The following is a 16,434-nucleotide window of genomic DNA, read 5'->3' as shown; positions in this document are numbered from 1 at the left end:
ATGTAGATAAGAAGATTAGAAGACTGAAGATTTGAAGAGTAGAAGACTACAAGACCGAAAGGGTGCAAAGACCGAGAGGTGGAAGGGCCTACCTTTCAAAGTGTTAGCAAACGAGTGGTAAGGTAAACCATTCGTCACCAAAAGGTTGCAAAAGGTCGAGAGATGGAAGGACCTACATTTCGATAAGTAAAAAAAGGAAGAATGGTAAAGTCAATCATTCGTATCCGAGAGGTTTAAGGTTCGAAGAGTTAACCTAGTTAACCATTTGTACAAGAACTGTTCGAGACATTCTCTTAACCTACAATTCGAAACCTTAAAAACTAAGCAAATGTGTCCAAGTTAAAGTGAGTCCTAGGAACACATCCCAAGAAAGATATTTCCCAAAAAGCCTTGACATCTTGTGCAGAACAAAAAGATATGTTCAACGCAATTTAAGTCTTTAACGTCTGGAAAATCTAACACGCTCACCTACCATCTGGATTACCCGCCGGTCTCTACACACTAGTTAATAGCCGTTTGAAATTGGTTTCCATCCAACGGACCTTTTTCACTTGCCTATAAATACCCTCTTCTAAGATTAAAGGAGCTGGTCAATTCAAAAATTTTATAAGTGCTGAAGTTTTCAAGTGATTCCACATCTAGTGACCAGTGAGAGAGAGAGAGACGGAGCTTAACAATATTACATCCAGATTTTAGAGACTTGTGTTGTTCAACAGTGAATATCAAGATTCTCAAAGCCAAGATCTCTAGTTGGAGAAAGAACAAACTCATTTTTTCAACCTTTGTAATCTCTACTCGTGGGAGTAGAAAGAGGCGGAGTAAACTCGTGTTGAGTTGAAAAACCTAGACACTCAAGGTTGGCTTTGTGTTCAAGACTTGAGTGGTCTGTTTTGTACTTGTGGATAGTGCAAACCTCCTCTGTGTTCAAGGAGAATGGTGGAATAGGCTGGTTTAGCTAAACCACTATAAACTCTCTGTCTCTTTATCTTTATTTACTGCATACTGCCAACACTCAAACTAAAATTTGATTAAGCCAAAAACATGCAAACAATTCTTAAAAAGGGTTAACAAATTTTCGACGCATAACTCTCGAGACATTAAAGTTACCTCTCGGTTGCTTTTACTAATCGTAAAAGATTTTCAAAAGATAACAAGTCTATTCACCCCCCCCCCCCCTCCCCTCCCCCCACCCTCTAGACTTGTTCTTTAACCCTATCGGAACCAACATAACAAGTGGTATCAGAGCAGTTGCCTTGATCGTTAAACTATTTGAGTATACTGCCGGGTGATCTCCTTTCAAAACAAAAATTTGTTTTTGTATTGCACGAGATTTTTATTCAAGAATATGAGCATTCTACATCTAAGAATTTGATGTTCAATCTCAATAAATTTGATGCATAGAAAGTGCGCATGCAGGCTCATCTATCCGCACTTCATGAAAAGTGTGGGATATCATCACTGATAGTCTTGTGTTGATAATGATGGTGAATGTCAATGTTGCAACACAAGGAGTTGATGCACCCGAGTATGTGCCAAAACCCAAGTATTCATTGACAACTAAGGACAGAACCAGAAACAACTTGGACAACATTGCCAATGATCTACTATTCAAAGCAATTGATGGTACCATTTTTCCAAGAATTCGCAAATGCAAAACTGCCAAGGAAATCTGGGAAATCCTCATGAAGATAAGAGAATGTGATGCGAAGTTGAAGGAGAACAAGCTAACTATCGCTATGAAGAAGTTTGATAACTTCCGAATGATTGATGGGAAAATCTATTTCCGAGATGGAAACTAGATTCACAAAGTCGCTTGGAGAAATTGCTGACTTGGGTAAGGAGGTGACCAAAAAGAGATAAACCTGAAGATACTAAGCCTAAACATAAGGGAGGGAAATTGAGAATGAGGTGTGAAACTTCTAAGAATTTTCAAATAAAATCCTAAAAGAAATGGAATTTTAACATTGAAGTCATTGGACGACCAAATTAACAATATTTAAAACAATAAAAGAATGATTTTTTTAAAAAATAATAATAATTAAATACTAAATTCACATAACATACAATAATTGAATGATTAAAAGTACAATTTTCCCTTAAAAAAAATACTTTAGCCACCAACACAAATTGAATCATTGCATCCGTGGGAGTACTTGACTACTACCAAAATATAATTTCAAATTGTAATATATTAACTCCTTGACTTTAAAGTGCTCAATCTGCACAACATACCATTTTAAAAATAAATAAATAAAATAAAAAACCTTAACAAAATAGTTTTTTTTTTTTTTGTTCAATATCATGGGCAGTTTATGGTTTCAAATTGTACAAAATTACTAATATCATCATTTTATGTGCAGATCAATGGATAAATATAGCAAAAATAGAACAAACAACGCCACAAGCAAGTTTAACATGGTCAAAGATAATTGCTGTGGCACAACTTATCAATGGCATCCCCAAACTTTAAACCATTTTTTTGCGACAATGAACCTCCTAGAAAACTAGGCCTGCCCCATAGCCTACTATATAGAAAATAAGACAATAACTTGAATTCCAAATAAGATGAAACTCGCTTTTTGAGAAATTCCCAGTGTTAGTTGATGAATGCAAAAGGCACTCAATAGCCGTGTCCGAGATGCACCCCAAGAACCAAGTTCCCCTGCACCAAAATAGGAACAAATACTAGTTAGTTTCTAAAGCAAAGCATGTTTATAAATTTTGGCCCCATAGCCCTGTTTTCTGCACTACCAAAATGTTAGACAGCAGAAATTTAAGACATGTTTTATTTGAATATGAGAATCGGCATGGGTTTTGGTAGTTAATTAGAGCTGAAATTGTCAGTAGCAATTGAAGGATATGAAAGTGGGACATAAAACTGGAGTGGGAGCCATTATCACTACAAATCATTGAAAGGTGACCTAATTCTGGTTCTATGGTATTCAAAATGAGGTCTCTCTCATTTTTTTATTCCGATTATGGTATCAAAAGTGGCAAACCAAACACCCCTTATCTTTTCTGCATGAAACTGGTTTCATGAACAAAGCATGTTTAGAAATTCTGGTCATATAGTCATGTTTCATGAACTATTAAAATGTTAGACAGCTAAAAACAAAAGAAATATCTTTTCTGCATGAAACTGAGGATTATAGTAATACAACACTAGATACAGAAGCCAATTGAACACTAGATTATAAATTCAATCTAGTGTCAATCTGGCTACAATAAGCAAAATGCACTCGTATAGCATTTAGAAGTTAACCTATTGAACCGTCAAAAGTCCAAAGTTTCATAATAATTTTAGTACCAACACCACTGCATATTCTTCAAGCAATAATTTCTCTAGCTTGACTAAAAGGCTCATTCCAGTTTGTGGCAGAAAACTTTGATCCTAATCTTATAATCCAATTTTAAGTACACAAAAATGTTGTCTAGATCAAGGAAAAAGATCCAAGGCAATAAACAGCCAAACAGGAAACTGGTGCAGGGCAATCTGATTAGAGCAGGGAAAGAGATTGCGACCAACAAAGATTGAGAAGATGTGTAACAAATTCTATAGCTAGTTGTTTGTTTCTTTTCTAAGGTAAATATTCTTTTATGATTCATAGTAGTAATATTTTACTGTAAATACATCTACAGCCTTTGGTCTAAACATTCAACTTTCGATCAATTACTATTCTTCATAACTTGAAGTTGGTTGCTTCTCTTTTCTACTTTCAACCAAAGAAGTCTCATTGGTTCTTAAAAGTTAAAGAGAAGGTTTACACTTCTGAGGGTATCAAAGCTCTCCAAGAAACAGGCAATAAGAGACCCACATGCAATTTATTTGCTATAGAAAGCCTAGAATAAGTTCAGGGAACAAACTATGAATTTATTTATAGAGATAGACATGTAAACTTTGTTCAAAAGTTACATAGCCTTGATACCCATCTTTAAGTTCTGTGACTAAGACATTTTCATCTTATTACATCCCAAGAATGCAAGATCAGATAAAACAATCTAGTACTTTATTCTTTATCTTTGACCCCTTACAACCAGCAAAAGTATGACCTGAACCTAGCAAATTTTTTTTTTCAAAAAGTGTTAATTGTCCCAAATCATTCTAAAACAGAAAGGTTTCATAGAGTGTACAAGAAATGTTGAAGCTCTATCTAAGTCCAATGTCAGGCTTATACTCATGCTGAAAATTGTTATGTTGCAGTTTGAGATTGAAATATGATGGATCAGAGCCGGATTGCACAATTGTGTTGGGATTTTAGTTTACTAGCAGCAGGTGATCTATTTGATGGTATGGGTTTTTGCCATAATATATTCTCCACCACGCTTGTAAACTCACTCATCTAGTTCTTACTTCTAGACTTTTGGTTACTGAACAACTCTAGTTCTCAGAAAAAAGCTGAGCAACCCAAATCCAATTTTAGCCAGGATCAAGTCAAAATTCATGCATCTTTGGGTCTACAAGGTTGTGAAATGAGGAGCCCAAACCAAAATTGCATCTTATGGATAATCCAATCAAATGCTGGAAATAATTTTGTATGGAATATTTGTCTGATATCCTTTTGACCAAACCAGAAATAAATTGACAGTTTGACACATCATAATCAAAAACATTCTTCAGTTTTCAATATTGAAGATCTGTAATATATATATATATATATATATATATATATATATATATATATATATATATATTATAATTGTTAACTTGTGCTACTATTTACATCTCCATTATTCATGAACTAAAATTTTAAGGTAAAAAGATTTTGAACCAACAACAATCACATTTGCCTTTTGACTCCATCCCTCTTACCAGACCCAAGCACCAAGGGCCAGCATATTGCTTTTAGTGATTTGAGTTAGAGAAATTAAGTGATATTCTCATACCCTCTTAAGCCTCCTTTGTAACAAAAATTTCCAAGACAGTCCTCATTGTGTTCATAATATATCAACTTATGTGTGTTATTTCCCCAGAGAAATGATTCTGCATCCAATATTAAATACTTACACTTCTTTTCCTTATTTTCTATGCAAACAACAGTTTGAAGCAAAATGAAAAGAGAAGTAGACAATTGCAATAAAATTGAAGAGATGATGATTTCAAAAAATATACAAACCAGGAGGGCCCATAAAACTTGATATGATCCTTATTAGAAAATAAATGGGCATGCAGTAATTATAATATGATCATTAAGATACGGAGTAATATATAAGAGAAACTTCACTGTAGTCCCAGAACAAGTGAGAAATTTTCTTGTGTACAGTTCACTGAGAATATGTGGGCAACTACATGTCTACATGCACTAGCTATGCACACATCAAGTAATCCAAGAAAAAGTTCTAAACTTGCTCTGGGATCATACAAAAATTTTCTATATATTACTAACCTCACTTCAATTAAACACGGTTGTAAATTCATATTGAAATAAAAGCTAATAAAATGAAAACTCAGCATACAAACAAATAATAGTCATTGGCTTTTTCTTGATCAAAATAAATAAGTTAGTAAAAATAGTTGTTGGCTCGATTATGCAACAAAGGTGTAGAAACAAATAAAAAGTTGAATCTTGAGTCTATAATTGGAAAATTAATATTACCTTGACTTCTAGTTTGAACTCTTATCTTTGTCCTCTTGTGCAATAGCATCAGTCACAAGAGACAAAGGTCTTTGATCTATAACTTCATCAATTATCCCAAATTCTTTTGCCTCCTCAGGGGTCATGAAATAATCTCTATCCATATTTTTCTGAATTATATCTACTGATTGCCCGGTATGTTTTGAGTATAATTCATTTAGAGCATCCCAAACCCGAACAATTTGTTTTGTGTGAATTGTCATATCTTTAGCCTGTCCACTGTATCCACCAGAAGGCTGATGAATCATAATTGTTGCATTAGGGAGAGAACGTCTCTGACCCTTGGCTCCAGCAGCTAGAAGTAGAGATCCCATTGATGCTGCCTGACCTAGGCATATGGTGTTGATGGGAGATCGAATGTACTGCATAGTATCATATATAGCAAGACCTGCAAGGAAAAAAAAAAAAGTTCAATCTCACTCTTCATTGACATAATGGCTAAAACATTTTAGTTACCTCTACAGGCAACGGTAATCATATGGACACTAAATCTTTACATAGTATATATGTTTCAGTTCAATTAAATTACAAGCAAACAATAATAGTGGGAAAAAAAAAAAAAAAAATCTCCATTACTGTACATTACTTTCCACAACAGAATTAGAAGAAAAAAAATTGAAATTCAACCCTAATTGAAAACAACAGAAGAAAAACTGACCGGCGGTGACAGCGCCGCCAGGAGAATTGAGGTACATATGGATGGGCTTGGAGGGGTTCTCGGACTCGAGAAAGAGGAGCTGAGCGACAACGACGTGGGACGTGTCGTCATTGATGGGACCATTGATGCAGATTATGCGCTCCTTGAGAAGCCTCGAGAATATGTCGTAGGCTCTCTCCCCTCGAGAGGAGTGCTCTATTACCATCGGAACCAGTCCATACCACCGCCGAGAACTGTAACGCGCCTGAATTTGGCCGCAAAGCGGTGGAGCTCTCAGAGAGGCAGCGGCAGAGAGCCCATTCCAGAGCTTGCGCGTAATGAGGCAGCGCATGGTGGTGAAGAAAATGAAAGAGCAAAGAGGGAGATTAGCCGATTAGGGCTTTTGGGGTTTGAGTTGCGAAAAATAGTAAGCCTTAGGGGCGTCAGTGCGGTAAGTGCGTCACTGTCAAGTATCAAACCGGCAGGCTTGGCTGCCTCGTCTTGCTTAATTACACAAGTTGTAAATGAAAAGTTGAAAAACTAATCTAAAACTCGAGTAGTATGAATAAATTGTTGTAACTTGTAAACAATGTGGGAAAATGCAATAATAATCCTAAGAAAAAGGTTTTTTTTTTTTTTTTTTTTGGTTGGAAAACATGAAATTTTTGGGACGAACAACCACAAGAACGAAATGGATTATGGGATAGGTTTTTAGTACGAGTCAAATTGCACTCTCTCCTTAAAATTATTTGCTGCCTCCCAAAGGTGCTAAGAGCGTTGCAGCCTAGGTTTTCCAAAATAAAACGTACTACAATTCTAAGTTTTGAGCACTCAAACTTAGAACCCGGCAAACTAGAGCTTGAAAGAGCAAAGGAGGTTGAAGGAAAAGGAATAACAGGGTTTCGAGTGATAAAAACGTGTGATTTCTTGCTTGTAAAAATCACCTGCTCAACTACAACTTTATATAGGAGAAGATGAATTAATAACATTAAACAATGGCATTAAAACTGATAATAAATCAGCCATTGAAACCCTTGTAACAGCTGACCATTACCTGAGTATTAAATCTATAATTCAAAATTGGAATTAATTCAAGATTAATTGCGTAACTGATGTAATTGATGAATTAAAACACAGAACGATCGCTACCCGAGTCGTACTTACGAGATGAGACGAGAAACTCGAGAGGTTACGAGTGGTTAACCATTCGATCGAACCCGAGCTAACCGAATGGTACGAGTGGGCAATGATTCGGTCAAACTCGAGTTGACATAATGGTAGCAGCCCACTACCACAATCGAGCCGAGCTAGTGGTTAGCTAGCAGCCTTAGCCGAGTGGCTCTATGTTGGAAAAATTATATGAAAATTTGGCATAACTTAGCCGGCAAGACCAGCCAATTTTTCGGACGGCATTCGTGCCCGCAGGTGCCAGCGTACATGAGTCAAGCCTTTACAAACTCATTTTGGGATTTGATTTGCACCCCCTCCCCCTACGCCCGAGAGTGAGCTTCTATACTATACAATTCAATAAACCTTAGGGCATCCTCAATAGTGAGGATTTTGGTGTAATTTTTTAGGTGCCAACTAGGAGAGAGATGGGGAAGGAGAAGAAGAAAAAAAAATAAAAAGAAATTAAAAAACCTGACGCCTCCATAAAAAAGTCAGGAAGTCTGATGCCTTGGCGCCATCCATTGCTCCACGCACGACTTTCCAGCCTTCTCTTTCACTTTCTCTATGTTATTGGGCCCACAAAAACCTCCATATTGCAAGAGAAAAGTTTGACCAAAGTCTCCACCTTCCATTTGTGAAAATCTCCTCCATGTGATTTTGTTGTCCTAAAACTTGGTGAAGACCCATCTAATGGGGATGCCATAACAACCCCATCATTCTCTCTCATCTATCCTCTCTCCTCCAACACATCATTTTTTTTTAAATCTGTGCAAAATTCCCTTATTGGGATGGCTTTAGAAAGTGATATAGTAAATATGTGTGCGTGCGGTCTACTATACGGTGTGCAATCCTAGGTCGAACCGGGCTCGGTACCTATTCCTAGTCTGCTTGTTGGTTTAAGCCTTTAAGCTCGGCCAACGTAACAGTGGGTTAGAGGTTCCCAAACTAAAGGTTGTGGTGTCATAAATGCTTCCAAAAGTCCACTTCCTCACAATAAATGTGGTATTTATAGTTGCTGGGAGGGGACAGGTTCCGACCTTGCGGCATGAAAGGCACGTGGAGCTCATGCACTAGGTCAGGCCGGGATTCCAAGGGATTCGTACATGTGATGAAATATCTCTGTAGGCTAACGGTAGCTGTCGGGTGCAGGTCGGCAGTGAGTTCCCGACCTTGTTAGGTCGGGTAGATGCCAAGAGCACTACCCACTCGTGGCGCGGTAGAGGCAACTACTTGGCGAACATACTGTCGGGACGACTCCACAACCATGGTTGGCGGAGGTCGGCCCACGGTCATCACGGCTTAGCGACCCAGTACCGACCATCGTATACGCTTAGTTCCCGAGGGATAATCTGTAACAACCCAAAATTTTATTTTATAAATCCGGTATTAAGAAATTCCAAAATAGCTTTTTTCACTCCATTAAAAATTTTTGCGATCAATCGGTGTTTGAATAAAATATTTTCGTCGCATTTTAAATTAATTCGACACCAAAAATGGATTCTATTCAAAAATTTCTAAGTTTTTGGGTACTTCGCGTACCAAGATTGAAATCGAGAAATTTATCTGAGTGAGACCGGGAGAATTCAAAAAGGATTTTAAACAAGTGTTCATCCAAATAGCTTTTGAGAAAATTCACTTTCAACCCCAAAGTATTTAAAGATAGCATTTCTAGCCTATGGTTCATGTTGCATGGTGGACCACTAGACATCCAAAAATCTCTTCCTGATTCATCTTTTAGCTTATGGAATTACTCCTTTGCCCTCAACCAATCATTGTGAATCATCCTAGGGTTTTGAACCCTTATAAATAGAATAGTGTTGGCATCATCTTCTCCTGATCTCTTCCTTGGCTGTCAACACCATAGCAGTAAGTTTTCTTCCTCTATTCATTTCTTCCTTCTCTAAGTTTCTCTGCAACATCATCTCTTCTTAAAATTTAAGACTTAGGCCTTGTGTGGTTGTTTGAGATGTTTAGGTGGTGAAAGAAGTAGAGATCCTTGAGTGAAGTGGGGCTGAAATCCAAGCAAGAAGAAGAGACTACAAGAGGTATAACCCCATGGATTCCTCTTTAAATTTGGCTCTGTGAAGCCTTAGTTATGAGTAGAAATGAGTAGAAACTATGAGTTTTTGATGTGTTCATACTTAGAAGTGATTTAGTAATTGTTTGTGAGTTGTTGAGATTGTTTTGGACTTGTTTAGATTAGTTTTTGCATATGAAAAACCATTTGGTGCACAATACAGTGTGCACCAGATCAGATGGACGACCCTAGCCGCGACCCATAAAGGGGACCGCCGGCTAAGCCGTAGTGGCACGGGACTAGGGCACGACCCTAGAGGAGGGCCGTTGCCTAGTCTCGGTGTTTTAACGGGCTTCATGGGGCGAACCATGAGGAGTCCCGCCCCAGGTCCCTGAGTTTGTTCTGAGAAGGATTTTATGCCGTGGCCGGGCCCTTGTGGCTCAGCTACGTGTCGTTTCGGACCGAGTGTTACGGGCCCTTGTGGCTCGGCTCTTCGGGATCATTTCGACGCACGTTGTGGCTTTGATTTCGTTGAACTTTGATTAAAAACGAGTATGTAATGAAGGAAATTGTGAAGAATTGCTACACAAAGTATATATTTGCTTAGTTCACTATGTATGAGAAATATTTGGTTATGTGATCAGATGATTTTTTTATTGAGTATAGAAGCGTGATCATTTGAGAATTTGATTTATTATGAAAGCGTGACTAGTTTGAGATATTCGATCCATGAGAAATGAAGCATATGTTGTTACTAGAATGTATAGAACTTGCTATGTTGCAAACCAAGCATGAAATTATATTCTTGAGTACTCCATGTTAGTTTATACATGATTTAGAATCATGATATAGAGCATTTGGCATTTCACATGTGTCATATTTCAAAATGCATAAGGGGCCAACGTGAGCCCAAGAATACTTTCAAAAACCATAAGCATGTGGTATATCATTCTTTGATGCATTGAGAAGTAGTAGAATTGTTAAATGCATGAGAGATATATTTATGTATTATCTATATCTGTGAGGTTTTGGAGGATACCGTTTGGACTATGTCCTCTCGGGAGATATTTATAGACATTGCGGTCCCAGTATATGTAACGCGGCGTATTCCCAAGTTACGAGGTTGGAAACTTCCCGCGGGGCTTGGAATCCTGGTTAGGAGGTGTGCACACTAATAGTTCGATACCTGATTCCACAGAGTTTGAACCACGAGATTGGTTCTGTAGACGGTAGGAGATATTGGGTCGGCATCACACTAATAGTTCGATACCTGATTCCACAGAGTTTGAACCACGAGATTGGTTCTGTAGACGGTAGGAGATATTGGGTCGGATTTATGCCGTTCCCGATGGGGTAATTCACACTTCTGTGAAACCCTAAGCCGTCTACGAGTATAAGAGAAAGAAAGAGAGTCAACAGAGACTCAAGAAAGAGAGCCAACAGAGACTCAAGAAAGAGAGTCAACAAAGACTCAAGAAAGAGAGTCAATAAAGACTCAAGAGAAAGAAAGAGAGTCAAGAGAGACTCGAGAAAGTAACAAAGAGACATCCACAGAAAGTACTCTATTTTATAAAAGAGTGTATGGGTATGAGTATATTATTGCACTAGATTGCATAAAAGTATGATTATATTGTTGCACGAGATTGCATATGAGCATGAGTATATTATTGCACTAGATTGCATAAAAGTATGATTATATTGTTGCACGAGATTGCATATGAGTATGAGTATATTATTGCACTAGATTGCATAAAGAGTATGATTATAATGTTGCACTAGATTGCATATGAGCATGAGTATATTATTGCACTAGATTGCATAAGAGTATGATTATATTGTTGCATGAGTTTGCATATGAGTATGAGTATATAATTGCACGAGATTGCATATGAGAATGTATATAGTATTGCATGAGATTGCATAAGAAGTATGATTATAGTGTTATACGTGATTGCATGCGAGTAGAGTATCGTATGAGATTTTATAACGAGAAGTTTGACTTAAGATATTCCTTTGAGCATGATTATCTTGTTGTACTAGAAGCTCTACTTATCAAGTTATGTGTTAAGAATGTGAAAGCATGTGAACACCTGTTATATGGTCTTTTAGCATGATCTTATCCGTAAGCATAAATTGCTTGTTAAGTTATTTGAGAAGCTTATATGTTGACGTATCTATGTGAACAGTCTTATACATATATGAGCATGCTAGCTGATATTATAGGGTGCAAGCATCTAGAAAGAATGTGATAAATCTAAAGATGATTTGAGATGAGCTTATTGCTGATAAATCTAAAGATGATTTGAGATGAGCTTATTGCTGATAAAGAAATCAAATGTTTTCAAAGTAAATGCTAGAATGCTTTACAGGGTTGAGTGTGGTTATACTTAGCTTCGTGCTAACGGGTGTTTTCCTATTTGTCTATGTGTTGCTTGCAAAACCCCTTTCAGGTGGGCCCAGCAGTGTGAAGAAGTCGAGTTAGATTAGTCTCGTAGATAGAGATATCTAAACTCTAGTACCACTGATGTTATGTATGGATTTTAGACTTTTGACTTTATGTTTTGAGGATTGATGTAGACTTTTTGGGGTGATGTATTTCCCCCTTATGTTTTTAGTTTTATGATGGATGCCCAACTTTTACTTTATTTCTAGTTTTAACCCTTTAGCCTGTGCAATCACCACGGAGTGGTGGTTGTGGCGGTGACACTCTCACTATTTATCTTTTAGTTTTCCGCTGCTTAGTGATGTTAATGACTGTTTATAGTTATAATTAAGAGTTAGAAAAGTGGGGTGTTACATAATCCCTATCAAGTAGCCACCCAGCCTGGAGCCTGACAATGTTTACAGAGAAAGGGTTTGGGCTACTGCTTGAGAGTTGGCGCCGAGCCGCCGACTGCGCGGATCGGATGCGATACGGGTGCATGGGTATGTTGCAGGATGAACTACCCATGTTTTGTTGGTGCGTAGACACCGGGGTTCTTTTTTTTTTTTTTTTTTTTTTTTTTTTTTTTTTTTAAACTTTATTAATAAAATGGCCGAAGCCAATACAGAGGGCTTAGGCCCCACATAGCCTAAACCCTAAAACTAAACTAAGAAATGTAAAGTAGAATAAAACAAGATTACATAAAGAGGCCCCCGGGGCTCTAGTATGCATGCCCCAAGTCCTATGCTAGCTATCACTAACTAAACGTAGGCAGGAATATGATTAAACAAATAAATAGACTGAGAAGCTGCTCCAAATACGCGCAGCCCAACTGCCTCACAGCCCATCATGTAGTACCAAAGCTCAACTAGCGAGGATAGATGCCTCGCGTGTGACAAACATGGCCCCTCCCAGCCAGTTGCACTACAGCGACTACACACCATAATGCCGCCTAGCCGGGCTACACCACAATTGTAACACCTCCCGGAGCGCCATTGGCTGCCCTGTAGAACCAGACATGCCATACAACAGACAATAGCACGCTGGTCTAAGTCAAGATATACAGCTAACAATGGCACGCAGGCCTAAGTCAAGATACAAAGCTTAGTGGCACGCAGGCCTAAGACAAAGGTACAAGGTAGATCCCAGGCCAAAATCGATCAACGCAGCGCAAGGCAGCCAATAGCAGAACCCCCGATCAGCACCAGCACGAACCAGAACCAACCCTAACGGGATTAGCTACTATGGGCCAGCAGCAAGCCTGGACTACCGCCAACGGATTTGAAAAACACCTACCCGGCCACCGTTCAGCCCGGGCTACGATGCAATTTTTACCGCTTGCATCGGCGTTGAGACCTGGTCTTTCCCAAAGATGCCTGCAAAGGCGAAACCAAAACAGCCCAGGACCAGTTCATGCCTCCGAGGCCAAAGAAACAGCACCTGCAAAAATAGAAACAAGATAGAACAACCAAGCATCCTGTTCCCATGACCCAACTTAATTCTACCTCGGGTGAGTGTTTAAGGTTATAACAGGCTGACGCGAACAAAAAATAAACCATAGCCCGTCCCCCCCGGAGTCCAGAAGGAACTCAGCTACTATTGGCCAGCAGCAAGCCTGACCAGGTCAACGGACTTGAAAATCCTGCCCGGCACACCGTTCAGCCCGGACTAGGGTGCCCTGTTGTACCGCCAGCACCTTACGTTGAGACTCAGCGCTGCAAGCAGGGCCTCACGGCCTCCCAAGAACCTCACACACTCACTATTTTGAGCTCCCATCCACTCTTTCTTTTCCTTTCCAACTCTCATTTTCTTTCCCTCCAATTCTTTTACACTCCAATTCTTTTCACTCTATTTCTTTTCAATCGTTTCTCATTTTCTCAAATCCATTTTCTTTTTCCTTTTCATTTTCTTTTCCTTTTCATTTTTCCATCTCTCTTTCTCTCTTTTTTTTTTTACTTATTTTCCCTTCTTTCTTTTTCTTCTTTCTTTCCATCTGAACGAGCAAAAGCACAAGTACAATCAGGGGGGATCATCAATATCAAAAAACACATAGGGCACATCATCATGTATCAGCAAGGCACGGACCCTACGTGGCAGATCATTGAGGCTCCGAAAGATGGCCTCCCCCGGCCTATCCATCGCCCAGTCAGCTAGTGCCTGTGCAGGCATATTGGCCCTAGACGGGCACACAGCAGCAGTAACCACTCCACAGGAACACAAGAAACGGAGTCTGGTCACCACATCATCTAGAAGCCACGGCGGACGAGCAGAGATGTCAACGTAGCTGGCCAACTCCGCCCAAGTGGACTCTATATCAATCAAAGTAGTTCCCCCGGCCAGGCACCATTCCAGGCAAGAGAAAAGGACCCGGAACATGCCCCGGGCGTGCTCCCCGTGGCCAGACCACGCAACCCCGTAACAAAAGCCACCCTCCTGGTTGCGCACCACTGCCGCAGCCCCCTCAGCCGCCGAAGAGCGAGAAAGATTGATCTTTAACGCCCCGGCAACCGGGGGAGACCACCTGACCGTCCTAATAACACGCCTCGGCACATGTGCCTCCAAGTATGCCACAATAGTCCTCCAGTTAGAGGGCAGGATATGCTGCATGTGCCAACGCCTAAACAGACATTCCGCCACCCCCTTTGCCACCCCATGCATCACCCGTGCAACGCTGGGTGTGTCTCGGCCGTACATGCACCCATTACGGTGCTTCCACAGCTCCCACAACACCAGATACGGCAACCTGCTAACAACAAAAGATGACTCTAGAGTGATAGTTTTGATGTTTTAGCCTGTGCAACTACTCGAGGGTGGGTAGTTGTGGCGGTAGCACCCTCATGCGGATGTTTATTTGGATTTAATCTATCTTAACTTCATCTCTATTTCCCTTTCTTTTACCCTTATTTGGATGTTAGAATCTAGGCTCAAAAGATGATCGGTTGATGGCAACAGAACTGGATCGGCTCCCAATACCATAAAGATGACATGCACAATATAAAATAGAAATTACATTAAGTCACAGGTTACAACTTCAAAAATCTCACGAACCACAACATTGGTAACACAACATAAATTACAATAGAGATCACATCGGTGATCGGGTACATGGAACTAGGAACTAATTCCGACCAGCCGTTACAACTCCATACAATCTAAACAACGGGTTCTAATGATGAAACAACGCTAGGTGTCGGAATTCGAGATACGATCCACCGGTCTTCCAGTAGTTATCTCGAACTTGTACGTCCCTGGGCGGATCACAGCTGAAATGACGTAAGGACCTTCCCAGCTCTGTGCTAGCTTACCGCCCTCTTGGGGCCGGCTAGCCTCTCTTCTTCTTAAAATGTAATCTCCAACTTGAAAATACCTTGGTCGGGCCCGAGTGTCGCGATGCGCTTTCACTTTTTTCTAGTATTCGGCGATCCTTCGAGCTGTCAGTCCTCTCTTTTCTTTCAATGCAGTCGAGGTCAATTGCCATGAAGTGTTCATTCTCTTCCTCGTTATAAGCTCTTTTCCGAGAGGTCAGGATCCAGGCTTAGATCACGAGTCTTGCCTCCGCCCCATAAACCATAGCAAAAAGAGTTTCCTTCGTCGCTTCTCAGGGAGTTGTCCGATAAGTCCATAAGATGTATGGTAATTCCTCAACCCAGCTACGACCGGTTGCATGTAATATCTTTTTTAGGCCGTCGAGGATTGTCCGATTTGCGTTTTCTACTTGGTCTTTCCCCTATGGGTACACGACCGACACTCGGACTGACTTGGTTCTGATCGTGGCCAAGAACTTTTGGAAGTACTTCCCTTCGAATTGCTTCCCGTTATCCGTCACTAATTTCACGGGGACGCCGAACCGCGATATTACGTTCTGCCACAAGAAACGGACACACATTTGAGAGGTGATGGTGGCCAAAGGCTCGGTTTCCACCCACTTTGAGAAATAGTTGATAGCCCCAATGATGAATTTCCGCCACCCAGGTAACTCGGGGAATGGCCCTATGATGTCCACCCCCACCAAGCGAAAGGGATGGCCGTGCTAACGTGGTTGGCCTCCCGGGCGCCTTCGCAAAGGTTTGGCACGGTTCGCATTTCTTCGCAAGATTCCCACAATCCAGTTGTATAGTTGGCCAATAGTAGTCGATCGACATTATCCTCCGGTCGAAAGACCTTCCACCATGGTGCACCGAATAGATTCCCGAGTGGAGTTCAGTCATTATAATGTCAGCTTCAAACTCATTAAGGAACCTCATCAACGGTCCCCATAAGATCGGCGGTATAAACGTCCTTCAACGATCTGGAACCTTGGTGCTCGGAGCTTTGCCTTCCGAGCCCTCTCTTCGTCGTCGGGCAACCGAACATCCTACAAGTACCCCATGATGTCGGCAATCCAATTTTTTTCTTCCATCCCCACCGGGGCGAGTGGCAGCACATCAATGCTGGCAGTCGGGATTTCAAGAACCCGAGCTATCTTCGAAATATGTTTGGGTGCCTCTTGCATGAGCTTCGAGAGGATATCGGTATCCGCATTCTCCAATCGCGGGACATGCTCTACTAAGTACGC

At 40.3% G+C, this 16,434-nt stretch overlaps 1 protein-coding gene across 1 annotated transcript; it reads right to left on the bottom strand.

The window, feature by feature from the left end:
• Window positions 1-2,316: 2,316 nt before the first annotated feature.
• Window positions 2,317-6,725, bottom strand: LOC109155114 (ATP-dependent Clp protease proteolytic subunit 2, mitochondrial). Its single transcript, XM_019302851.1, has 3 exons — window positions 6,292-6,725; window positions 5,595-6,021; window positions 2,317-2,662 (listed from the first exon to the last, which is right to left on the bottom strand). The coding sequence occupies exons 1-2, from the start codon at window positions 6,620-6,622 to the stop codon at window positions 5,603-5,605; spliced, it is 750 nt and encodes a 249-aa protein (XP_019158396.1). The 5' UTR covers window positions 6,623-6,725; the 3' UTR covers window positions 2,317-2,662; window positions 5,595-5,602.
• Window positions 6,726-16,434: the final 9,709 nt, after the last annotated feature.

This window comes from Ipomoea nil, unplaced genomic scaffold (assembly GCF_001879475.1).
Source record: "Ipomoea nil cultivar Tokyo-kokei standard unplaced genomic scaffold, Asagao_1.1 scaffold2690, whole genome shotgun sequence".
Classification (NCBI taxonomy): domain Eukaryota; kingdom Viridiplantae; phylum Streptophyta; class Magnoliopsida; order Solanales; family Convolvulaceae; genus Ipomoea; species Ipomoea nil.
This window is presented reverse-complemented; position numbering and strand designations above follow the sequence as displayed.